Source organism: Amblyomma maculatum, chromosome 10 (genome assembly GCF_055883805.1).
Source record: "Amblyomma maculatum isolate TAMU_Amacu chromosome 10, ASM5588380v1, whole genome shotgun sequence".
In the NCBI taxonomy this organism is placed as follows: domain Eukaryota; kingdom Metazoa; phylum Arthropoda; class Arachnida; order Ixodida; family Ixodidae; genus Amblyomma; species Amblyomma maculatum.
Genome location: NC_139353.1, coordinates 155867233 through 155894257, shown reverse-complemented (window position 1 = coordinate 155894257; position 27025 = coordinate 155867233). Strand labels below are relative to the sequence as shown.

The following is a 27025-nucleotide window of genomic DNA, read 5'->3' as shown; positions in this document are numbered from 1 at the left end:
TCCGGGGCTGCACGAAGGCGACTGGTGATGTTGACTTTGGAAATGACCCATTTCCAAAAGTTGATGCATTCTGGAGTCGAACGTGGTCAGGCAGCAGACCGTGTTCGGGTTGTAGGCGGCTCGGGGTAGGGGCGGCTGGCTTGGTGACCTGTAGGCTGGTCCCCCAGGGCGACAGGAACAAAGCTGAGGTCTTCGCTTGAATGATCAAAGGCAGCACCTCCACCAGATGTGCAGTAGTAGTGACAAGGCCGTAGACACTAAAAGAAGACACAGGCTTGATGGTACTGAAATTACCTCTTTATTGGGCTGACTTGTACCCGAAAAATAACTAAGCAACTCGGCGGTGGCGATAGCAACAAACGTGCTCGTCGACCGTCGAACGAAGAATGCGCGTCGCACTCGTCAACGCTCAATTTAAAGGCTGCTTAGGAAAATCTAGATAGCGTCTCAAACTACTACTAACACAAGCTGGAACACTGTAGAAACATGCGCGAATGATCGGAAATTTTGAGACAGATCTCGGCGCATCTTGCGCGACAACGAAACTGATAAAGGTGCTTTCCGCGACATCGAGCATTAACAAACAAAGAATACAGAATTGATACGCGAGCCAGAATCAGAGTGATAAGGCCGCATGCTGGTGGCTGCCAAAAAACAACAAATACAGTTTTGTAGGTTTCGCGGCAATACTTAGCAATTCAGGAATTTATTTTAAAACGTCTCTTACAGTTTTGTTATTTCTCCGTACATTTTAGGACTATATCCTTAACCAACGTTGTATATTCTGCAACCTATTGCAGATTTCATCCAGGTGGTCGAGCGCCGCACACGCTCATGCAATCACGCTCGGTTGGGAAGTTGTTAAGGTTGCGATTGCAGCCGCCATAGATGAACTCGTGGCAAGAGTCGCTGCTTCTGTTGTAATAGAAGCGGGGGAATCTTGCCTTGCAAGGACCACTCTCTGGTAGACTTCTGCAGAGCACTGAAAAAAAAAATGTTTTTGTCATTTTGATCCAAAAGCAGAGCTTAAACCAGAAGATGTACTATTAACTCGGTACACAATTCTACAAACAGATAAATCGCTTCAAACAATATGGCTAAAGTAATGGCGCCTGATTTCCCTCCGTATAATGCTAAGTTGAAAGATTTTCGTATTTCATACCTGTGTATAAAAATTAAGCTCGCCTAGTCTCATGAAAATAATATTAAAAAGCCGTAAAAGGTGTAGTTTCAATTTTTCTTCAACTATTATAAGTCATCGCAACACCTGCTGGCAATTTTTTACTGAATTTAGGTGCCCATGTACTGATCATCTGCCTTGCATTATCATTTTATAAAAGATGTATCACTAACCCCGTCAAGTTAATCTTGACGTCAGCATTCCATGACTGAATGATTATTTTTATCAAATATCCCATTTATTCACTTTTAGCAACTTTTAACTACCACAGGGGCTCTTTATTTCGTTGATAGCAGCAGCCTTCGTACCCTGGCGTGCTATCCACTAGTTTCTGGCCTCCAAATGTTTCGCACCTCACTGCTATCTGCACTTCTTTACAACATCTATATATCCTTTTATGCATGTTAGTTTTTAAAGGCAGGCTTGCTGTTTAGCCTACAAATATTATCTCTAACATTTCTTTTCTTATAACTCGCCGCGATGCCTCCTCTTTAAACTAAACTTTTGTAGGAGCCTTGAAGCTTCTCCTTTGCTGTTGAATGATCACGCGAATATCTTTACCGCAAAACGCCACTCAGAACGGAAAGTGGCCTGTGAAATGAATGTCGACATTAAATATATATATATATATATATATATATATATATATATATATATTTTTTTTTGCTATCTTTACTGGTTTGAAATGTAGCTTCAGTTTATCTGGTTGTAAATTGGCAGTGGATAAGACTTTGCCATATTAGCTTTGAAACAAAGAAACACTGATTTTATACAGTCGAGGAGAGAGAATAAATCTCACATTTTTTCCCGCACGCAACCCAAACTCGGCGCGCGAGGAGCGCCGGTCGTATGAAGCTGGCGCAACTTGGGTTGGTAACGTGTCGTAATGAATGCAGCGCTCAATTCGAAACACGCGCGTTGATTTTCCTGACAAGGGAGCGTCGGGGCTTAGCTTAGACCACGGTTGGCGTTATCATCTGCTTCCTCACTCCGCGTGAGAAAAAGGATGATTCTGATCAGCTACGGGAACCTCGATTTGGAGAGTCTTGATGAAAGCAGCTGCAGCTTTGTTTTCTTTGTACGTGGCCCTTCTGTTATGACAGTCCGGTGGGTGCGATTTGAGGCTTCATCAGGCATTAATTTACTCAATCGGCATAAGCTTCTGGTTTCCTCTAATGGCTGCGTGTAAAGAACCGTGTCCGAGAAAGAAACGCTTTGGCGGTGTGTGAGGGGATGCTTGCTCGGTAGTGACTCTACGATATTGTCACGTCTCGGTAGAACGCCAAGGAGGGCCTAGCGATAGATCGTTTGAATGGTCGACCAGAACGTGTCTTGCGTTCAAGCTTCTTTCTTTTTCCAGGCTCGCACTTGTAGCCCCAGATGTCATCTTTTGCGTCGTCTTCTATATGCGTCATTTGCCCCCCTCCTCAAGAAGCATCGTCTCGATGCGGTCAGTACGAGTTGTACGGCTTCATACGCACAACGTGGACGACGTCTGCTTGTTGCTGGCGTCGCTTTGATGTCGACACCTTGCCTGGCACCACCTCATAAGTGACGTCGGTTAAACGTCACTGAACAACATAGGGCCCAAAGTATCGCCGCAATAGTTTTTCGGAGAGTCCACGACGGCGAATAGGCGTCCAGACCCACACTTTGTCGCCAGGTTCGTACATGACATGTCAGTGTCTATGATTGTAGCGACGTGCATCATGCTGTTGCTGATTTTTGATCCGCACACGCGCTAATTGTCGAGCTTCCTCTGCACGCTGAGCGAATTCCTCGGCGTCCTGATAGAGATCATCGGTGTCGGCATTCGGGAGCAACATTGCATCCAGCATAGTTGTTACTGGTCACCCGTGAAGGAGGCTGAATGGTGTCATACGAGTGGTGTCTTGGCGTGCCGTATTGTTGGCGAACGTGACGTAGGGAAGAATTTCGTCCCAATTCTTGTGGTTCACGTCGACGTACATGCAAAGCATGTCTGCGATGGTCTTATTGAGGCGTTCCGTCAATCCATTGGTTTGGGGTGATAGGCTTTGGTTTTACGATGGCTGGTGCCACTGAGGCGGAGGACGGTCTCCAAAAGTTCGGCCGTAAATGCAGTTCCTCAGTCTGTTATGAGTTCCGGAGCGCCATGCCTCAGGACAATGTCTCAACGAAGTACCGAGCTGCTTCAGCGGCGGTACCCCTTTTCAGAGCCTTGGTCTCCGCGTAGCGGGTTAGATAATCGGTGGCGACAATTATCCATTTATTCCCGGCTGTGGACGTCGGAAATGGTGCCAGGAGGTCGATGCCGATTTGTTTAAAAGGTGTTGTTGGCACTTGAAGAGGGTGGAGTAGGCCAGCTGGTTTTACAGGGGGTGATTTACGGCGCTGGCAGTCTATGCACGTACGTACATAGTGTTTCACTGTCGCCGGCAGTTTTGGCCAGTGGTATCCGTGCTGTTCTCTAGCCAACATGCGGGTGTAGCATAGGTGACCGGCGGTTGGCTCGTCGTGACACGCTTGCAAAACTTCATTGCGGAGAGCTGATGGGACGACGAGTAAATGACTGTTTCCCCCTGGGCGGAAGTTCTTCTTGTAAAGTACGTTGTTGCGAATAAAGTACGAAGGCATTACTCGGGCGAAATTCTTAGGCACAACCGTAGTTCGCTTTTCCAAGAAATCAATAAGAGGGAGCAATTGCTGGTCCTCTCCCTGCTTTTGGGAAAGCGTTGCGTCCTCTATGACACCTAAAAACGCAGTGCTTTTATCGGTCATAGTGGAAGGCTCGACCGGCGCTCGGGAAAGGCAATCAGCATCCGTGTGCTTCCTTCCAGATTTGTTAATAATGGCCATGTCAAATTCTTGTAATCGAAGGCTCCAACGCGCGAGTCTCCCCGAAGGATCCTTTAGGTTCGTCAGCCAACAGAGAGAGTGATGGTCGCTAACGACTTCAAAGGGGCGAGCGTACAAATTAAGGCGGAACTTCATAACCGCCCATAACACTGCAAGGCATTCTTTTTCGGTTGTCGAGTAGCTCGCTTCTGCTTTAGATAGGGTCCTGCTGGCGTAAGCAATTACTTTTTCCCCACCATCCTGGCGCTGCACCAGCACAGCACCTAAGCCCACGTTGCTGGCATCCGTATGAAGCAGTGTAGGGGCGTCGTCATCAAAGTGTGCCAGGACAGGTGGTGTCTGTAAACGCCTCTGCAGCTCATTAAAAGCTTGTTGCTGTTCTTCACCCCAGCTAAAGACAGCATTGTCACCCGTCAATGACGTTAAGGGCCAGGCAATTCGTGAGAAGCCAGCAATAAACCGACGGTAATAGGCGCAAAGACCCAGGAAGCGCCGCAATGTCTTTTTGTCCGTAGTGTTGGGAACTTGGCGACTGCGGAGAGCTTTTCAGGATCAGGCAGCACATCTTCTTGGCTAACGACGTGGCCTAAGAACTGTAGCTCTTCGTAACCAAAGTGGCACTTCTCGGGTTTCAGGGTGAGGCCCGCAGATCGTATGGCTTGAAACACAGCTAGCAAACAGCGTAGATGCTCTTCAAATGTGGCCGAAATGTGGCGTCGCTTTGATGTCGACACCTTGCCTGGCACCACCTCATAAGTGACGTCGGTTAAACGTCACTGAACAACATAGGGCCCAAAGTATCGCCGCAATAGTTTTTCGGAGAGTCCACGACGGCGAATAGGCGTCCAGACCCACACTTTGTCGCCAGGTTCGTACATGACATGTCAGTGTCTATGATTGTAGCGACGTGCATCATGCTGTTGCTGATTTTTGATCCGCACACGCGCTAATTGTCGAGCTTCCTCTGCACGCTGAGCGAATTCCTCGGCGTCCTGATAGAGATCATCGGTGTCGGCATTCGGGAGCAACATTGCATCCAGCATAGTTGTTACTGGTCGCCCGTGAAGGAGGCTGAATGGTGTCATACGAGTGGTGTCTTGGCGTGCCGTATTGTTGGCGAACGTGACGTAGGGAAGAATTTCGTCCCAATTCTTGTGGTTCACGTCGACGTACATGCAAAGCATGTCTGCGATGGTCTTATTGAGGCGTTCCGTCAATCCATTGGTTTGGGGTGATAGGCTTTGGTTTTACGATGGCTGGTGCCACTGAGGCGGAGGACGGTCTCCAAAAGTTCGGCCGTAAATGCAGTTCCTCAGTCTGTTATGAGTTCCGGAGCGCCATGCCTCAGGACAATGTCTCAACGAAGTACCGAGCTGCTTCAGCGGCGGTACCCCTTTTCAGAGCCTTGGTCTCCGCGTAGCGGGTTAGATAATCGGTGGCGACAATTATCCATTTATTCCCGGCTGTGGACGTCTGAAATGGTGCCATGAGGTCGATGCCGATTTGTTTAAAAGGTGTTGTTGGCACTTGAAGAGGGTGGAGTAGGCCAGCTGGTTTTACAGGGGGTGATTTACGGCGCTGGCAGTCTATGCACGTACGTACATAGTGTTTCACTGTCGCCGGCAGTTTTGGCCAGTGGTATCCGTGCTGTTCTCTAGCCAACGTGCGGGTGTAGCATAGGTGACCGGCGGTTGGCTCGTCGTGACACGCTTGCAAAACTTCATTGCGGAGAGCTGATGGGACGACGAGTAAATGACTGTTTCCCCCTGGGCGGAAGTTCTTCTTGTAAAGTACGTTGTTGCGAATAAAGTACGAAGGCATTACTCGGGCGAAATTCTTAGGCACAACCGTAGTTCGCTTTTCCAAGAAATCAATAAGAGGGAGCAATTGCTGGTCCTCTCCCTGCTTTTGGGAAAGCGTTGCGTCCTCTATGACACCTAAAAACGCAGTGCTTTTATCGGTCATAGTGGAAGGCTCGACCGGCGCTCGGGAAAGGCAATCAGCATCCGTGTGCTTCCTTCCAGATTTGTTAATAATGGCCATGTCAAATTCTTGTAATCGAAGGCTCCAACGCGCGAGTCTCCCCGAAGGATCCTTTAGGTTCGTCAGCCAACAGAGAGAGTGATGGTCGCTAACGACTTCAAAGGGGCGAGCGTACAAATTAAGGCGGAACTTCATAACCGCCCATAACACTGCAAGGCATTCTTTTTCGGTTGTCGAGTAGTTCGCTTCTGCTTTAGATAGGGTCCTGCTGGCGTAAGCAATTACTTTTTCCCCACCATCCTGGCGCTGCACCAGCACAGCACCTAAGCCCACGTTGCTGGCATCCGTATGAAGCAGTGTAGGGGCGTCGTCATCAAAGTGTGCCAGGACAGGTGGTGTCTGTAAACGCCTCTGCAGCTCATTAAAAGCTTGTTGCTGTTCTTCACCCCAGCTAAAGACAGCATTGTCACCCGTCAATGACGTTAAGGGCCAGGCAATTCGTGAGAAGCCAGCAATAAACCGACGGTAATAGGCGCAAAGACCCAGGAAGCGCCGCAATGTCTTTTTGTCCGTAGTGTTGGGAACTTGGCGACTGCGGAGAGCTTTTCAGGATCAGGCAGCACATCTTCTTGGCTAACGACGTGGCCTAAGAACTGTAGCTCTTCGTAACCAAAGTGGCACTTCTCGGGTTTCAGGGTGAGGCCCGCAGATCGTATGGCTTGAAACACAGCTAGCAAACAGCGTAGATGCTCTTCAAATGTGGCCGAAAACACAATCACGCCGTCAAGATACACCAGGCATGTTTGCCACTTTTGTCCCGAGAGCACAGTGTCCATCAGCCTCTGAAATGTTGCTGGTGTCGAGCATAAACCGAACGGAAGCACCTAGAACTCATACAATCCGTTGGGAGTGACGAATGCTGTCTTCTCCCGATCCCTCTCATCTACTTCTATCTGCCAATATCTACTTTTCAAGTCCATTGATGAGAAGTAACGTGCATTTCGTAGGCGGTCAAGGGAATCGTCGATGCGAGGAAGAGGGTACACGTCTTTTTTAGTCACTTGGTTGAGCTTGCGGTAGTCTATGCAAAATCGTAAGCTGCCGTCCTTCTTTTTAACAAGTACCACGGGGAAAGCCCAGGGGCTCTGTGACAGCTGGATAACGTCGTCTCTAAGCATTTCGGCCACATGGAGCTGAATGGCTTCACGTTCTTTCGGAGCCACACGGTAAGGATTTCGTCTAATCGGGCGAATCGAGTCATCGGTAATGATTCGATGTTTTGTCAAGGGCGTTTGGCCGACCCGTGATTCGAAAGTAAAGCAGTCTCGAAATTGATTTATGAGATCCAAAAGGCGGTCCCATTCTGAAGAAAACAAATTTGGACTCACATCGACGATGGTCACGGGCGTCTTGCACATTGGCCCTTCCTGTTGCAGTGAGAAGCAGTGCTGCGCATATAGGAGGCTGTCGAAAAAGGCCACAGTTGTGCCTTTCGGAATTTGCTGACGCTCGTCGCTGAAGTTTGTCAGCAGCACTTCGGTCTGTCCATCGGTCAAGTTGACTAGCCCCCGAGCTGTAGAAACACCTTGGCTTAGTACCAGGGTGACTGCCCTTTCGGCGATTCCATCGCCGGTATGCGCCACGTCGCACTTCACTTGAACAAGAGAGCATGATCGCGGAGGTAATGTCACCGTCTCCTTGGCGACGCGTAAGGGCATCAGTGGTACGTCCGCATAACCAAGGTCTCCGTGATTCTTAGTGAAGGCAACGACGCTATCTCGAATGCTAATTACAGCCCCATGAAGGCGCAGAAAGTCCATGCCCAAGATGAGGTCTTTGCAACAGTCAGGGAGAATAACGAAACTGCCAACAAACACCGCGTTTTCTATTCCTATCCGGGCTGTGCACTTCCCTGTCGGTGCCAGTAGCTGACCCCCAGCACTTCTAATTACTGTCCCAGTCCATTCGGCTCTTACTTTACGCAGCGTATCAGCCAGTTTCTGGCTAATAATTGAAAAATCCGCTCCGGTATCCACTAGAGCATGTACCTCCAGCCCGTCAATAGAAAGGACGAGGTCAGCACTAACAAATTCATCCAGGTTGCTCGTCTTTTTCGGCATTTGCGGCGGAAGTGCGGCAAGGTCGGCGCTGTCAGCTTCGTCGTTGGGGCTGCTTATCTGGTGCGGCATTTTCGGCGGTAATGTAGGCGGCATTTTCGGCGGTAGTGCGGCAATGTCAATGTTAATGTTAACAGCGGCGTTAGAAGCACAGGCTGTCGGTGGTTGCGGGCGGTGGTGAGGGGTTTGTCATTTTTCGACTGGTTGCAACCTCCCCTCGCGAGGTTGCGGCTGTTAGTTTCCCGGTGAGGGCTCGGGGACCGCTGGCCGCTAACGTCAGCAATGCTACGACGCATCGGCGAAGGATAACGCTTTGGAGATGGGGAGGAGCGGCGGCGGAAGCCCGGGGATTTGTTTTCCCTTCTGACCGGAGGGTCGTCCTCGATTTGGGCAGAGTCGGCATTGAAGTGTTGGCGAGCAGAAGCAGGCGGAAAGGCTTGCCCCTCCTCGCGGTAGCGGCAGTACCGATACACGTGGCCAGGTTGTCCGCAGTAGAAACAGAGTGGTCGGCTATCATAGCTGCGCCACCTGTCCGTTCGGCGTGGTTGAAAGCGCCTGGAAGGCGCCCACTGAGGTGCATAGAAGAATCGCGTCTCCTGACGGCTCGATGAGCTCAGTGGGGCGTAGTCTGGAGGCGGGCGACGAAGGACTGCGGCATAGCTTTCGTGTTGCGGCTCGTGGTAAGGGTCAGGAACGTCGGCCGTGAAGCTGACCGGTTGTGGAGCGTGGTATGGCTCCGAAATAGATGCCGCGTTGTCGACGGGGTGAGACTGATTACATGGTGCAGACGGGGCAGACGGTGATAAGGCACACCGAATTTCATTCCTGACGGCTTCCATGAGGGCCTCTGATGAGCCATCGTAGCCGTAATTCGCTGGAGCTCCTCAAGAACAATTTCTCTAATGAGGTCTTGAAGAGTGGTCCTTACGGTTGCATTCAGCGACGCCGCAGTCGTCGAAGCACAGTTAACGACTCGGTTGTACTGACGGCACCGGTCTTGTAGGGCTCGCTCTATAGCCGTAGCGTCCTTAACGAACTCTCTCACAGTTTTAGGTGGGTTGCGTACTAAGCCGGCAAACACCTGTTCTTTGACACCATGCATGAGATGCCGTAGCTTCTTTGGCTCACTCATATCAGGGTCGGCACGGCGAAAAAGGCGAGCCATGTCTTCCGCAAACGTAGCCAAGCTCTCATTCGGCTTCTGGATGCGCTCTTCAAGCAAGCGCAGCGCATTGTCTCGTCGGTCAGTTCTCGCGAAAGTGTCGACCAGCTGGCAGCGGAAGTCATCCCATGTGGATAAGCTGGCCTCGTGGTTTTCAAAACATGTTCTAGCATTATCCTGAAGGGCAAATTAACATTACAAGGCTTCTGGTCTGCGCTCCACTGGTTGATCTTGGCAACTCACTCAAACTGGTCGAGCCAGTCCTCCACATCTTCAAACGCTTCCCCGCGAAAGCACTCTGGCACTTTGGTGTTCTGTAGAGTCACCGGCGTAGGGTTGTTATGTGCCATGGCTTGGAAGGTCTGAGGAACTTGGACGTTTGAGGAGTCGTTCGGAAGATGGCTGTATTCCGGCGCTAGGCCTCGAAGGCGGCGGCTAGCACAATGGACAGGCGTGTCGATGTTTGGGATCCGCTGTGGACTGCCGGAAGGAGTCTTATGCATACCCAAGCGCGCTCCACCAGTGTCACGTCTCGGTAGAACGCCAAGGAGGGCCTAGCGATAGATCGTTTGAATGGTTGACCAGAACGAGTCTTGCGTTCAAGCTTCTTTCTTTTTCCAGGCTCGCGCTTGTAGCCCCAGATGTCATCTTTTGCGTCGTCTTCTACATGCGTCAATATCATGCAGTTCCTCTAGAGTTTGTTTTATTATGTTTTTCAATTTCTCAAAAGCGCAAGTGTTTGTGTTGTTGTTGTGGCTGTAGGAAGAAGGAAAAGAAATTGCATGGACCTGTTACTGGCTCTGTAGCTGAGCTACCTCCGCTGCCTCGAGCAGACAGAAGAGAAAATAGAGAAGAAAGAAAAGGAAGAGGGATAGAAAGACGCCCACCGCAACCACAGCCGCCGTGCACCACCGAAAAGGTGGCGGGTGTAATGATGGCCTACAAAAAATAAAAATTCGGTGGCAGGCTAGCCCCCGCCGCAAACGGCGGTGACCTACCTGTCCCAGCCTCATCATTGCAGTCACGGTACAGGTATTTGTTGTTTTTGTGTGCGATTGACAATGCCATTGAAGTGCCGGTGTTTCAAATCGCATGAAGGTGAGGAAGTGCCACCTATGAATAAAACGTCACCTCGCATCTTGTGAATTGTGGGAATGGCTGCGCAAGCGCAACTTTAATACTCCACTGACGACAAAGCAGGCATTGTGATCGCATATTTCAGTGTAAAGGAAATCGAAACTGGCATCCAGATTGTGTGTTACCCAAAATCACAGTAGCCATGTGCCGACTTTATATTGATGCCTAATTGATTTATGGCTACTGAAACAGTTCACGTTCAGGAAAAAAAACGTTTGGGGGAGGGGGTGCAACCGATGATTTATACGTTGATGGCCCCGCGCATGTTTCTGTCATGCCAGAAGGCAGCGTCAGGGAAACCACAAAAGCTTATGGGGCCAGCCCGGCTTCTGTTTGAAAGTCACTATCGCGACACAGCTGCCATCCACATCATATGTGTCTTCACTTGGAACTCACACCGAATAACTTTCGTTAACGGCTTTATTTAGACAAGTGGTGAAAACTTAAATGTGGTGAAGACTCGAAATTGTGGATGGAGTGTTTGGATAGACGAGACACAATTTTTCAGAGATTTCAATTTTATTTTGCACAATGTCTATCATTCGTTGAAAAAAAAATAACATTGGCTACGTCAGCAGAAACAGCAATTAAGATGGTCAGCAAATGTTTGGCGTGAAATTTATGATGGTCATATTGTCCGTCCTAACTTCATCGACAGAATACTTCCTAGGAAAAGTACACAGGCAATTTTATAAAGGGGCCGTCTCGAATTTTCTCTTTGAGCCATATGGTCGTGTTGAAGAACATATAGTTGCTTCAGATGAAGGCCGGACCCGTGGCCGAAAAGCCAATACTTTCTCTTTTCCTGCACCACGTCTGCATTTGTCAAACGTATATATATATCGCGTGTCCCAGCTAAATGTTCACAGTGGCCTTGCCTATTCTGCAATATTTTATTTTTTAGTTTCGTTCACCAAAGGTAATTATATAGCAAGAACTGTTAGCAATTTTTAAATATTAGTATGAGAAAAAAGTGTGAGGATAATAGTTTTGAATCCTGTGGAAAAATGTTTAGCTGCGTTGTTGCCATGAAGCTAGCATTTATACAGATTTTTTTTTTTTCACCAGCCGCAGGAGAAACATTGCGCAATATATGTCGCTAGTTATGGTGATGCCCATTTAAAGTTCCGAGACGCACCGCAGACTACAAAATCTGCTTTTTCCTGAAGTGCGTTGTCCGATGAAGGTTGCTGTACGCACCTGTTGAATGATATAAAATAACAGCTGGGTCATGTGACAAATAAAGCTGCGTACATCGTACCATGAGAGCGTGGCTAGCCTTTTTTCGAGGCGATCTACGATCTTTTATCGACACTTTGTCCCTCAAGCCAAAGTTTAAAGATACCATGAAAAGCTAATTATTTCATTATACCAGAGTGGGCACGGGATCACTGATGGAATCATGTCGTCTAAGTTCTGCTTTCCTCCGGTGCAGGTTGCTCTCGTGTTTTTTCTGAACCAGCTGCTTATCTCGTCGACACCCCGGGCATGCGCTTTCACGGTGTTGCGACCAATGTCGTCATCAGCCAGCTATTACCACAACGAGGAATCTACCTTTGCGTTTTTCCTGGATCCTCCTGCATTCGGCCAGCCAGCCCAATCGACTACAGCATCATCACCCGCCAAGCATAAAAGCGACGACTTCATGGTCTTCGGCTTTAGTGGGCACGAGATCACTGCAGGAATCATGTCGTCTAAGTTCGGCTTTCCTCCGGTGCAGGTTGCTCTCGTGTTTTTGCTGAACCAGCTGCTTATCTCGTCGACACCCCGGGCATGCGCTTTCACGGTGTTACGACCAATGTCGTCATCAGCCAGCTATTACCACAACGAGGAATCTACCTTTGCGTTTTTCCTGGATCCTCCTGCATTCGGCCTGCCAGCCCAATCGACTACAGCATCATCACCCGCCAAGCATAAAAGCGACGACTTCATGGTCTTCGGCTTTAGTGGGCACGAGATCACTGCAGGAATCATGTCGTCTAAGTTCGGCTTTCCTCCGGTGCAGGTTGCTCTCGTGTTTTTGCTGAACCAGCTGCTTATCTCGTCGACACCCCGGGCATGCGCTTTCACGGTGTTACGACCAATGTCGTCATCAGCCAGCTATTACCACAACGAGGAATCTACCTTTGCGTTTTTCCTGGATCCTCCTGCATTCGGCCAGCCAGCCCAATCGACTACAGCATCATCACCCGCCAAGCATAAAAGCGACGACTTCATGGTCTTCGGCTTTAGTGGGCACGAGATCACTGCAGGAATCATGTCGTCTAAGTTCGGCTTTCCTCCGGTGCAGGTTGCTCTCGTGTTTTTGCTGAACCAGCTGCTTATCTCGTCGACACCCCGGGCATGCGCTTTCACGGTGTTACGACCATTGTCGTCGTTAGGCAGCTATTACCACAACGAGGAATCTACCTTTGCGTTTTTCCTGGATTCTCCTGCATTCGGCCTGCCAGCCCAATCGACTACAGCATCATCACCCGCCAAGCATAAAAGCGACGACTTCATGGTCTTCGGCTTTAGTGGGCACGAGATCACTGCAGGAATCATGTCGTCTAAGTTCTGCTTTCCTCCGGTGCAGGTGTGTACATTTTCTTTGTACGCCAGAAAAAGCGATGACATATGTTTATTGCTGTTCCCGTGCCCCGAAGTGCTATATGATACAGTGTGTGAATGCTTTTCTAGTGCCCTTTTATTGTTACGCTCTGGCGACATTGAAACTAATCCTGGCCCTACTACCCAATCCGAATCCCTCCCCGACAACCCCGCTGAACAAATGTCTGTTCTCTTTCGATTTCTGAAGGACGTACACACGCGGTCATTACAGAGCTCGAAAACGCAGGCCGAACTGGTGTCTGACGTTAAATCTATTAAAGCTGGACAAAAAACTATCGAAACAAAGATAACTGACGTTCAGCAATGCCTAAAAGAGTTAGAGAAAAAGTCGAAGATCCTTGACAATTATAGCCACGAATTTGCAAGCATGCAGGAGTCGATTGAAACCTTAACTTCTCAGAATCACATGTTACAGTCGCGGCTGGACGAGCTTGAGGACAGGTCACGACGGGATAATTTACTTTTCCATGGCTTACCTGATTCTGCGGAAACCTGGGAACAATCAGAAACCACGCTCACAACCCTCCTAAGCAAAGTCGTTGACCCACTTCCCAACAACCCAATCCAGCGTGCTCACCGTATAGGTGCCCTTTTCCCTGACAAAAACAGACCCATAATAGCAAAATTTAGTAATTATAAAATCGGAGAACTAATCCTGTCGCATCGCAGTGACTTCCAGGAGCACCAGGTCACAATAAGCGAAGATTTCTCGCCCTCCACTCGGTTGGCACGTAGAAAACTTATCGAGTTTGGCAACAGTCAACCGGGGTCACCTAAGTTTCGTCTACGTTACAACAAATTAGTTTTAAACAAAAAATCATTCATGTACAACCGAGCTACTGACATGGTCGAAGAAGTCACGCCACGAGGCGATCGAGTTACATCGGCTTATGATTCACCCCCGCACACTGTATCCTAGGGGGGCGTGAGGGGCAGTGGTCATACATCATCATTTGGCGTATCAGTTCTGTACACTAACATCAGAAGTATCTCAAGTAAGCGTATAACTCTTTCCTCGGCAATCGACACATGTTCTGCACAAATCATTGCACTAACTGAAACTTGGTTGTCATCACAGATCACTGATAATGAAATCTTTCCTAACGCTCACCAGTTTGCAATATATCGTTGTGACCGAACGAACAGGCGTGGTGGGGGCGTACTCCTAGCAATATCGAAAAATATTCCATCATCTTGCGTTCATACTAATAGCGTTTTGGAAACTGTTTGGGTTTCAGTCACTCTTGACTATAAGAAATTTATAATCGGAGTATGTTATCGTCCACCTTCTGCTGAGCGCTCATTCAATAATGACCTACATGATGAAATTAACATAGTAAGCTCCAGATTTCCTTCAGCTCCATTGCTTTTGCTTGGAGATTTCAACTTTCCAAACATGGAATTCCCAGCCACCCTTTCTGTTTCCCTTCTCTTCCGATGCCAGTGAATTTCTAGATTTATGCTCAATTTTTTCTCTTACGCAATTAGTTACTCAAGCTACAAGAACATCTGTTATTACCGCTAACACCTTGGATTTAATTTTAACCAATTGCCCCGACGTTGCTTCCGCCATTACTTACTTGCCCAGTTTAAGTGATCACTCTTTGCTAACCTTCGTCATTAAAGCAAATAGTCCCAAGGGTACCAAAAAGAAAAAGATCATACATTACTATAACAGTGCTAACTTCGATGCGGTTAATAATGAACTATTGGCATTTATGGAAGTCTTCTTCACTAACTTCAGTGATCGATCTGTTCAAGCCAACTGGGATATGTTCGCAACAAGATTTCATGAACTAACAGACAAATACATTCCTACCCGAACCATAACTTCCAATTCGCAGGCCCCCTGGTACACAGTCCATATCAAACGCTTATCTAACAGAAAAAAGCGCTGCTATCGCATTGCTAAACTATCTAACAGCAACGTGCATTGGGAGGCATAAAAGGATGCGGCCAATGCCTACGTAACAGCCCTAAAAGATGCAAAACAAAATTTTCTTTCTTCCACTCTACCTTCCATGCTATCAACAAACATTAAAAAATTCTGGCGCATTATTAACCCACCATCCGATGATTCTATCACTTTGTTAGATGAGTCAGGAGACTCCGTTCCCAGCAACTTATGTGCTTCTATCCTTAACGAAACCTTTGCGGAAAATTTTTCTTATTCTTCAAACTTGAATCTACCTACCACTCACCAATACAGTTATGTAGTTATGCCTCCTATACGCATCGACACATCAGGTATTGCCAAACTTATTAACGATTTGAAATTTCACTTATCTCCCGGTTATGACTGTATTAATGCCAAGTTTTTGAAAAACAACTTTCCCTGCTGTTCTGAAATACTAACCAGAATTTTTCAGCAATCACTCGATACCTCAACATTGCCCATACAATGGAAAATCGGGAAGGTTGTTCCATTGCACAAGTCAGGCAGTCGAACCTCACCTGCGAATTATCGTCCCATCTCTCTTGCCAGCACATGCTGCAAATTACTGGAACACATAATATTCACACACCTTGTTAATTTTCTCGAGTCCAATTCCTTCTTCACACCCGCACAACACGGTTTCCGAAAATCACATTCATGTGATACGCAACTTGCCTGCTTCACTAACAAACTTTATGTTATCTTAGACAAAGCATCAGAGGCTGATTGCATTTTCTTTGATTTCTCTCAAGCATTCGACAAGGTATGTCACCGCTTATTACTTTTTAAACTAAATCAGTTGAACATTGATCCTAATATTCTTAAATGGATTGAATACTTCCTTCTTAACCGATCTCAGTTTGTTTGCGCTAACAATTATAATTCACCTTTCAGTGATGTTTATTCGGGAGTGCCTCAAGGCTCAGTTATCGGACCGCTTTTGTTTCTCATCTACATTAATGATCTTCCTTCCAAAGTGCAATCTAACATCCATCTGTTCGCTGACGATTGCGTTGTTTTTTGTGAAATAAAATCTCCTGACGATGCTAACCTTCTTCAGAGCGATCTTTCTAACATTTCTTCTTGGTGCAACGCTTGGCGCATGGACCTAAACATTGGCAAATGTAAAGTTATGAGAGTATCCCGACACACTAACACCCCCTTCAGATACTACCTAAATAACGTACCCCTAGAGTCTGTTACTACATACAAATACTTGGGTGTCCACATTTCTGCAGACCTCACCTGGTCACACCATATCGAGTACGTTATTAACAACGCTAACCGCATGTTGGGCTACGTACGCCGAAACTTCATGAAAACTCCGTCATCTCCTAAATTATTGCTTTACAAAACACTAATTCGTTCTAAACTGGAATATGCAGCTGCTATATGGGATCCCCATCACGATAAATTAATTACTTCGCTTGAATTGGTCCAAAATAATGCCGCTCGTTTTATTTTGTCTAACTTTAACCGTGGTGCAAGCGTAACCAGCATGAAATCGTTCCTCTCCTTACAACCATTAGCATGCCGCCGAAAAATTATTCGTCTCAGTCTTTTTCATAAACTGTATCATCATTCCGCTCTACGAAACGCGCTCATTTCTCCTCCCCACTACATATCACACCGCACCGATCATCGCTACAAGGTTGGAATTGAAACATTTAACACTGTGTCTGCATCTCAGTCTTTCGTGCCTCGTACTTCACGCGAATGGAACAGCCTTCCCGCTGAAATCACCGACATCACTGATAACCAACACTTCCGCAACCCTTTAGCTAACATTGTATGAAGAGCAGAATAATTTTGTAACACTCACTGTTCTTGTTTCTGTATTTTTTCTATGTTATAGTTTGTAACCACTCCCCTCTTTAATGCCTCCGGCCCTGAGGGTTCAATAAATAAATAAATAAAAATAAATTACCATGGGTGAAGGAAAAAATACTGCACATTAGAATAGATGACTGTGGAGAACTCTGAATTCGTTTGAACGGACTAGGGCTCACCGTATTGTTTAAACTTTAGTTACATTTAGCCCTGCAGTCGACAGAATCCAAGACGTAAGAGCGAGTGAGAAGCTTCAAAATTACTTGTCATTTCAAACATTAGTCCAAACAACTGATTGCAAATGCTGTAACAATTATTGAAATACCTTGTATATTCCCTGTCGAAAACGCTATCAGAAAGCTATGAGATGTCAATAAACTCATACGTAGTTTTTTATACGTAACTAGTGCCAATTTTGATCATCTTATACAAATATCATTCAACGCATGGGAAACAATGAGGTTCTATGTCAATTGTATAAGTTTGGTATGAGAAAATTGGTTATTGTGATTAGCCGAATTTTTCCACTAGGATTGTAAGCAAATGCGGCCGCTTACCTGATACTCCGACCTTTCCTTCATTGTATATGTCGAGGCGAACTCGATACACTGAAAAAGATATTTTGTTGATCAGAATGGCTCGCAAAGCGGTGGAAAGAGAAGTGCATTTCGGGTCTACCATGTTAAAAGAATAGCCCGCTAACGGCATGAACAATTGAGCAAGAACGCATGAGCTTAATTCGATACGTTTGTTGAAACAGTATTTCAGACTCAGAAAATAAATCAACAATAGGTCTCCCAATCCCCGCTTCTATTCCTCTTAATGAAGATCCAAAATGCTATCTAGTAGTTTTTTGCGACGTCGTAAGTTATGGAAACAGAGCTAAAAGTATTTGTTACTCGATTAAATAGCGTTTGCCTTTAATGAACTATTGAATGATATGCAGTACATAGTTGCATGTTTCAGCATCAAAGATATTAGTTCCGCAGCCTGTCACAGCTTAGTTTAAATGCGGACATCTGATTGATTTTCGACTGCATAATTGTTAAATGCAATTGATTTTGCACAGTATAATCGTGTCAATTTAATTAGTACTTTTTGTTGCCCTAATACTGCTTGCGCAGTTATGCAGTTCCTAGTGTACTTTCGAAATTTCGGTTTGACGTTTAGAAAATCGTATGTATCCTGTAGCAACGTGGCTCTGGTGCAATGTGTGGCATCCACGTATGAGAAAACCATGATTAAGGTTGTCTTACTCAGGCCTGAAGAAGAAATAGCTATATAACTCATGGTTCACCGCTACCTCTATCTGTATCCCTTACTGAAGCGCTTATTTCTTTTCATTTCATGAAGCACTGCAACGTCGAGGCGTAAAAAGGCAGAACCTTATAAGAGGGAGATAGCTCCTTGTACTATTGCGTGGAAGGCGTTCGTAAACGCTCGTCTATAATGGCTGCAGAAAAACTGATAGAAAAATCATATTTTGGTAGTGATGAACTAATGCGGATTCCTCTCTGAAATTGTCTGAGGGCGCACGTAGCACCGTCGTCCTGATCAATTTTATAGGTTGGTTGGTTTGTGGGGTTTAACGTCCCAAAGCAACTCAGGCTATGAGAGACGCATCAATTTTATAGAGCACCCTGGTATAAAGGATGTTTACCCAGCCGGTGATTTCAACAGTGCTCCTGTTAGGAATGCATGTTATACATTACTTAGACGGAATTGTTACCTTATCAAGCATATAAACTATCATGCCTTATCCTAACCACATTAAGACCTGAAATGAATTCCATATATATATCACGATGGGAAGAAATAATCTTTTCTCTTTGCTGAGAAAAATGTACTGCTCAATTTCATGTTTGGACAAAATGAAGCACTCTAATATTTGCGCTGTTTAGCCTCAACCAGAATTTAACAATCAATGACGTGACTGGATTTAAAGGAGGCCACTGAAGTGTTTCCTTTCGCATAAAAAATTACGACACTGTACATGTAATTTTGACAGAGCGTTGTTCGCTTAACTCAGATATAATTTTCTTCCTTAATACGTAGGCTTACCATTTTCAATACTCCAACAAGAGCAAAAGATTGCTCGACGAGTTGAATTTGCAAGACATTGACTGGTAAAGAAAGTCATTCCTTCACGTCGTGAAGGCAAAGTTTTCTACAATATGCTGGTCCATGATTTACCTCAGGCTGTTCCTATTCCTACTCAAGTATGAGAGACGTCACCCTCCAATCTTTATCTGTTTATTTATAGCCGATCGGTATTTCAGGTGCATGGGACAGCTGAGGACTGTATGTCTGACGGCAGGCTCGCGCTTCTTATTGGTATTGAAGTAACTAGAAAACCTCGCGCTCTGACAAGAAGAAAAAAAAAATGATTTCAGCAGGGTAAATGATGAGACTGTTCTTGGTTATATTGAAATGGCTTTTCGTCATTGTACTGGAACCAGTGTGAAAGCGCGTGAAACAGTTTTAAATCTGTAATAATTGAAAATTTTGTGCGAATCAACAATAGGTACACGCACAGTAAACGCACAGTAAACGTATCAGCCCAAGTAATCACTGCTGGACATAAGTAATAAAAATACTTATTTAAAAAGTAATAACGATACTTAAAATAAAAAAAAAACCGTGTAAATGCTATGAATATAGACGTCAGAAGTACTCAGAGCGGGCACACTAAAAGAAAAAAAAAATCTGCGACCGCATCTTTAGCGAGGACGGTGCACAGTGCGCTCGGCTGCACGCCGGACTGGCAGACGCGCGGAAATATATATCAGGATTTTTTTTTCACCCCTTGGCCTACTTTCTTCTCACCCACTGTCCTCTACCCCGCTCTTTGACCTACTTTCTTTTCACCCAACCTCCCACTCCCCAGCTGTTTTTGGAACAAAATCGTATTTAATCCCATGATCGCTCTGCCCAAACGAAGGCAAATCAACTTGTCGAAACGTTGGCTCGGCCTGCGAACTGAGGCTTCTCCCCCTCTACCCTTGTTCAGTGCTTTTTCATAGCCTGTTAACCATCTTCTTCCTTTCGTTCTACAAAAACTAGAACAGTTAATTGAGATTTGTGCACTTGTGTTGATTTGCTTGTTTGAAATGCTCTCGTGCTGTGTTTTTATTCCAGCAAAAATCGGATGAATTAAAGTGAAATATGTACCTCAGGTATATTTCGTATACCGCATTCATGTATGACCTATATTCTGGTCGCCAGTATCTCATAAGTAAATAAATATGAACAAGGCTGCCATGTTGTTTAATACATTGTCATAAAATGTTTATATTTAATAGCTGCCTGTAGCCATTTTAGCTAGATTGATATCTTATAGGGACTATCATAATACCGCTAGCAAGCACATTTCAATTATAAATTTATTCCTTCCACTTGCTACACATAAAACTCGAACTGCTGAAAGGTATTCTGTAGCATAGTTTCGTCTTTCGGGCTCGAAATAAGCGCTCCGAATTAAACACTTCTGTCATTAGGTGTCAGAAACTCACTTGTCGGTGGGTAACAAGTCGTCTCGCACTCCTCCTTAGAAAGGTATCTATTCTCGTTGCCTCCACAGCCCCCGTATAGGAAGGGCTCACACTTGCTAGAATCAATATTGAACCACCACCTCGGCTGCTTGGCTGTGCAGAATCCAACTTCCGCTTTTGGAGTGCATTGTTTTTCGAAGTCTGTTGCAGCTGCAAAAGAAGATAATAAAAATTAAAGTTACTCACAGAGGTCAATAGGCAGATTAAATGAGTTCTCGTTAGCGGTAATGCAAAAATACAACGTATCATTTTTGTAAATTATAGACAAATGCATATATATATATATATATATATATATATATATATATATATATATATATATATATATATATATATATATATATATATATATATATATATAGTAAAAGAAGGCTAGGTTGAGACAGCAAGGCCGTAACGGCAAGGCCAGCGATGCCTTGTCTAGCGCTTTAATCCGATTACAAAATCTAGGTGCGTGCCGGAGCCGGCGCCGCGGGACGATGATGTAGGTATGTACAAATGAAAGAGGAAGATCATGGCATGTACAAATTAAAGAACATCCACCGAAGGATCACAATATATATATATATATATATATATATATATATATATAATAGACATGGTTTGCTCGTTACTAATGGGCCAGAGTTAAATTCAAACAGGATGTCACACGACTTTCCCAATTATCTATTATAGATAGATAATCCCGATTAGAGATAGTCGGGAAAGTTGTGTGACATCCTGTTTATATATATATATATATATATATATATATATATATATATATATATATATATATAGCATAAGTAAATAGACGTACTTGGTTGCTAGAGGTTATACACAAGGGAAAAATTGCTTCATGCTGTTTCCAAGTTTATTTGGTGTCGACGTTTCGGCAGGATCCCTGCCTTTCTCAATACTGCGGGTGCATGGTTCTTGTTCGTCTTCTTATAGTGTTGGCGAGTGGTGATACAAACAGAATATGGGCACATAGTTGATACAAACAGAATATGGGCACATACAGGGGAACCAGCTGGGCACGCACAACACGCACATACACACACACGCGCGTAGAGCAGGATAGGCCCAAAGGGTCATCCACCCAAGGCACAGGCGGGCGGGAGTCATCTGTATACAATACAGGCAGCCGCGGAACAACCTCGGGGAAAAAAAAAAGAAAATGAACAGTTGGGGGAACGTATTTGCTGCAGATGGTGAAAAAATTTGCTATTCTCACTAAAAGATGGGAGCGCCAAGCGTGAAGGAGGTCTTTGCGAGAAGTGGTCCACTATCAATGGTCAAGGCCTTGGCTTTGAAGATTTTTTTTTTTCTTTCCTTTCTGCTGTATCTGTTATCCTGCCCTCCCTTGCTCCGACCCGCGGCCCAACAGGATGAAAAGATAAAAAAAAAACACTACCGGGTTGACATTGCTGGTTAGAAGAAGCTGACAGCGAAGAGTTCGAGCCTGATTATAGCGGTAAGCAGCTCGCCACGAGAGATGAACCTCAAAGAAAGAAAAGAAAAAAAAAATTTGACAGTAGAATAGTGAAATACTTTGAGGTTTTCGCTAAAAGATGTGAGTGCCAAGCACGAAGAAGGTTTTTACGAGAAGTGGGATATGGAGGGTATCAAAGAAGCGGAAAAAAAGGGGGGGGGGGGAGAAAACAACCCGAGGAAAACTGTCAAGGGATAATGATTGATATATGAGCTTAGCATTAAACTTGCAGGGCTCGTATAGAAGACATTGCCCCAATGTTTTCATTAATCTCAGTATTAATTCTCCTAAACTTATAAATAAAGTAAACCTCACGCTGCTCCCTTTCCCGTGTATTATTGAATCGCCCCTGAAGAATTGTTAGTTTGACTGAGTCGAATGAGGGCTGTTTCTGGTTGGTATGTTTGAAAAAGGAAGGTTGGGCAGAGAGCGGACATGAGCACGGTGATTAATAAACCGCATTTGCAGAGGGGTTGCTGTCTTGCCAATATACTGCATGCGGCATACACAGCATTCTAGGAGATATATAACGTTTGAGACATGGCAATCAGTTACCCTCTATTCACCGCTTAAAATTTGACGCTCTGCTTGTAGCGCAGCTTGATGTCTGCATGTGCCTGCACACCTGGCATCTACTCTTTCCGCAAGGCCGGCACCCCAACCACGGGGTATTACCTATTTTTGAGTGGACTAGAATGTTGCTGATGTTTTTCGGTCGTCTGTAGACAACCTGGGGAGGAGTCGTGAAAATATTGGAGAGATGTTCGCTCTGTTCTAGAATGTTGAAATGCTTCTTTAGGAATTTGTTCACGTGGGGGGGGGGGGGGGGGGGGGGGTACTCGTGAAGGTGAGTACCAGGCTTGTTCGACGGTCTATTTTTTTTTTCTTTCTTGGACATCCCTCCAGTATTTCCTCTCGGTTGAGTTTATACGCGTTTTTTATGGCGTCGTCAACAATATCTGGCGGGTATCGTTGTTTAGTCAGGACTTTCCGCATACGTTTTGCGTTTCGTGCGAAGTCCTAATCTTGGGAACAAATTCTTTTGAATCGATGAGCCTGAGAGTCTTAAGCTCATCGATTCAAAAGAACTTGTTCCCAAGAATTTGTTCCCTCGCACAACTGCCCGCTTCGTTGTCTTTGTAGCATGATCCAGCGTCACCGAGCTATCGTCCTTGAATACTGATGCATGATGTAACGATGAACAGAGGCGGAAGACAAGAAAAAGGAACTCATGCCAACGCAGTGAACGGTAAGATGTGAGGAATTCTTGCTACCGGCGCTCATGGTCAGTGCTCGCTATGTGCTCAAGGCCAAGAGACGTAGACATGCCGGACGGAATGGGCGGGGGGGGGGGGGGGGGGGTCTGAGCTCTTCTTGTTGTGTCGTGTATTCTGGTCAGGGCTACGTACGGGGCTCGGGAGAGCGGCTGGACAAATCGGATCAAGTTGAGCTGGAGCCGAGCCGGGCGACAGAATTGAAGTATCCGCAGCCGATGACAAATACGAGCAGAATATTTCGCTTCAGGGACGCAATAGTGAAACAGTGACTTACGTCCGCAACACCACAGAAGTTTGATGTGGTGGCGAGTGATGAAACACGAGAATCCGATAGAAACAGGACTACGTAATCACGTGACGTTGAGATAAGATCTAATTGCCAGCCGCCCTGGCGCAAACGCTCCGCCCTTGCCACTGCCCTCTTCGTCGTATTTGTAGCAATATTGTCACGAATCAAGCCCAGAGAGCCATGAAGGTACATGTAGGCGAAAACCCGAGAATAAGATTGGCTTCTAGTTCCGATAAGAGCGTGCCTCTCAAGCCTCTCTCGTCATCGTCGTCCCCAAGCGCGGCGGCCGCGTGGCCCTAGGCATGTGGCATTATTCCCCCCTGCGAAAGGAAAGCATCGTCCCGATGACTAGGTGAGGGGCCGGAAATAAATTAGGGGTGAGGTGAACCGTACAATAAGTCAAGGAAGCGTCAAGGTTACGAAACACGACGTTGACACAGCGCTCAGTCCCGCGAAACGTACGGCTTTAAGCGCAACACGTGCCAAATTTCAGGCCGCTGAAGCCGAACACTGACGGTCACGCTACCATCTGGAACAACTTCGTAGTAATCTCTGTTTAAACGGCGCAGGACTTTATAGGGTCCAGAATACCGGTGTAGCAGTTTTTCGACAAGTCTGTGGCGCATGGGGGTTCACACCCACACTTGTCCCCTGGTTCGAAGTGGAATTCCCTGTGCCGAAGGTTATAGTATCGAGCGTCGGTGGCGTGTTGCTCCTTGATGTACAAGCGGGCAACTGACGGGCTTGCTCGGCCTATTCCGCGAAATGGGCGGCATCGGGTTCGACTACTTCATCCCCGCACAGTTGCATCGCGTCCAACATCGTGCGGGCCTCCCTGTCATAGAGGAGACGGCACGGTGTAAACTGCGTGGTTTCCTGCAGTGCCGTATTGTAGGTGAAGGTTACATACGACAGGATCTCGTCCCATATTTTATGTTCAACGTCGACGTACATTGAGATCATGTCCGCCAACGTTTTATTGAGCCGTTCCGTTGGGCCATTTGTTTGAGGGCGATACGCTGTTGTTGTGCGATGATCGATATGACTTAGAGTTAAGGTGTCCCGCAGTAGCCGAGCTGTAAACGCCTTGCCTAGGTCAGTAATTATGGTCGACGGTGCGCCGTGTCTACGCACAATGTCATTCATAAAGAAGTGAGCAGCTTCGCCGGCAGTACCTCAGGCAAGGGCCTTCGTTTCAGCGTAGCGTGTCAAGTAGTCTGTGGCGACTACGATTTACTTGCGTCCGTTCGAGGATTAATGAAATGGGCCTAAAAGGTCCATGACCACTTGATCGAATGGTATGAGGGGTGGCTCAATAGATTGCAACGTGCCGGATGGCTTGAGCATGCTTTTGTTCTGCGCTGGCACTGTAGACAAGACTGGAACTAACGTTTAACGCTCGGAGTAAGATGCGGCCAGTAATAATTTTGCTGGACTCCGTTTAGGGTGCGTGTGAAGCCAAGATGACCGGACGTTGGTTCGTCGTGGCAGCCCAGAAGGATTTCGTGCATTAGGTCAGCCGGTATTACTAGAAAGTATGTTTTTGCACTCAAATTAGAATTCTTCTTATAAAGCACCCCATTGCGGAGGCAGAACGATGACAGCCCCCAAGCAAGGTACCGGGGTAATGTAGGGTGCCCACGTTCGAGATGGTCGATGATCAGTCGCAGCTCGGCGTCGGCACGCTGTCTGGAAACTAGGTCGGGAGTACTGACTGCTTCGAGGAAGCTATCGTCGTCGGTTGCGTCTTATAGAAGAGGGTCGAAGGGAGCGCGGGACATGCTATCAGCATTGGTGTGCTTTCCGCCAGACTTATAAATAATGTCGAAATCGAACGCCTGCAGGCGTAATGCCCAACGTGCTAAGCGGCCGCAAGGGTTCTTTTTCAGCCAACACAAATGAGTGTTCGTCAGTGATGACACGAAACGGTCGGCCATAAAGGTACGGGCAGAACCTGACAGCGGCCCATACTACCCCAGAACATTATTTTTCAGTGGTGGAATAGTTGGACTCAGCACGGGATCGTGCACGGCTGTCATTGACAATTACTTTGTCGACCCCGTCTTGGTGCTGAACTAGAACGGAACAAAGGCCGACGTTGCTCGCATCCGTGTGTAGCTCCGTCATCTTGTAGGAGCGCTGAACTTTAACTCGAGACAATTCACTAACACAAGACACGACTGGTACGTGTTAGTGACTACGTGTTAATGTGTTAGTGAATTGTCTCGAGTTAAAGTTCAGCGCTCCTACAAGATGATGGAAAATCAACTAGCCGTCATTACAGCATTGTAGCTCCGTGTTGGACGCCGATGAAATGTGCCAGGATCGAGGGTGACTGGAGCCGGCGTCGTAACTCGTAACAGAAGCGAACATAGTGCGAACTGGTTTATGCAGTTTAGCGTCCCCAAGCTACTGAGGCTATGAGAGATGCCGTAGTGTAGGATTTCGGAAGTTTCGACCACCTGGGATACTTTAATGTGCACTCACAACCCTCGGGCTGTGAAAAGCGGCCGCTGAGGCCGGGGATTCAACCTTCCAATTTTCGGAACAGTAGTCGCGTGTCCTAACCACTGCGCCACCCCAACGGCGGTAAGGGTTGGCTAATTCAGTTGAGATAGTTTATTGCAGAAATAATTGTCACCGCATTCCGGTTGGTGCGTTACCTCTATCTTAGCACTGCCTAAACAATACTCATAAAAGGATATGCCAATAACTGCGTCCCTACACCATCTATATGAGCGCAGCACCTCCACTAATATACCACGTACGCTTCCCATTATTTTCCTGTTGTTTAGTGTGATTTACCTTCCATCCATGCTCATGTAAGCGGACGAGCTACGCTGATACGTATGATAACGAAGAGCATGAGCCCTAGGCTTCCAAGCAATTTTACCAACGTAATTTCAGTGCCGTGCGCATCTAGAGCGGCTTCGGTTTACATATAAATATATCACACCAGATATTTCAAGGTAGGCTACTAATGATTTTAAAAACTGCGTACTCTCTTGGGAAGGATGTCTTTTTTGGCTCAGTAGGCTAGCACAGGTGGGTGTTTCAAGGGCATGCGCCACAATACTGATAAGCTGGTGAGCTATAATAGAATATTTAACTTTGCAGCAGATAGAGACAGACACCCGACTGCATTAAGAGATGTGCAACTAAGCGTGTTTTTTTTCCTCAAGATGAGAGCGTACCAATTGTCATAACTGTTCTGTCAAAATTTACACGAAAATACCCTTTAGGATGCTTACCGAAAGCGACGCTGATGAACCCAAGGAGCAAGTAGGCCTTCATGATGAAAAAGAGCTGATTACGCTGAATACACTCAACTGGAACGTGCGGATCTTTTATAAACGCCCAGATCAATATGGTACTCTGATCTACAGACCCGTTATCATGTGTGATAAGTATGAAAGATAAACATACATATAAGCTGACGCATCGGATGTATGCACAACGGCAGTAAAGTTACCTCTTATCAGGCAGATGGACGTTCGTGAAGGCTTGGTATACACGTGTGCAAATTGGTGTTGAAACGTAAAATAAAGAAAATGAAATGTTGGTGCTGGCACCTTCGGAGAGCTCATGAATTTCTTCATTAGCATGTGCAGCTATCTGAGCTTGATAGATATCGGTGAAAC

The 27025-nt window shown here is 46.2% G+C and overlaps 1 protein-coding gene across 1 annotated transcript; it reads right to left on the bottom strand.

Annotated features, from left to right (window-relative positions):
- Window positions 1–667: 667 nt before the first annotated feature.
- Window positions 668–26752, bottom strand: LOC146177754 (thrombin inhibitor hemalin-like). The gene is made up of 4 exons (XM_084580574.1): window positions 26636–26752; window positions 20306–20494; window positions 17351–17401; window positions 668–982 (listed from the first exon to the last, which is right to left on the bottom strand). Exons 1-4 carry the CDS (start codon window positions 26676–26678, stop codon window positions 804–806), a joined length of 462 nt encoding a protein of 153 aa, XP_084436700.1. The 5' UTR covers window positions 26679–26752; the 3' UTR covers window positions 668–803.
- Window positions 26753–27025: the final 273 nt, after the last annotated feature.

Bases quoted from the DNA above. Each gene is read 5' to 3' on its own strand.
- LOC146177754 (XM_084580574.1), bottom strand. From the start codon at position 26,678: ATGAAGGCCTACTTGCTCCTTGGGTTCATCAGCGTCGCTTTCG. The intron at 17,402-20,305 runs GTGAGTTTCTGA...TATCTTTTTCAG, and splicing joins GACTTGTTACCCACCGACAA to TGTATCGAGTTCGCCTCGAC. The intron at 983-17,350 runs GTAAGCGGCCGC...TTTTTTTTTCAG, and splicing joins AGGAAAGGTCGGAGTATCAG to TGCTCTGCAGAAGTCTACCA.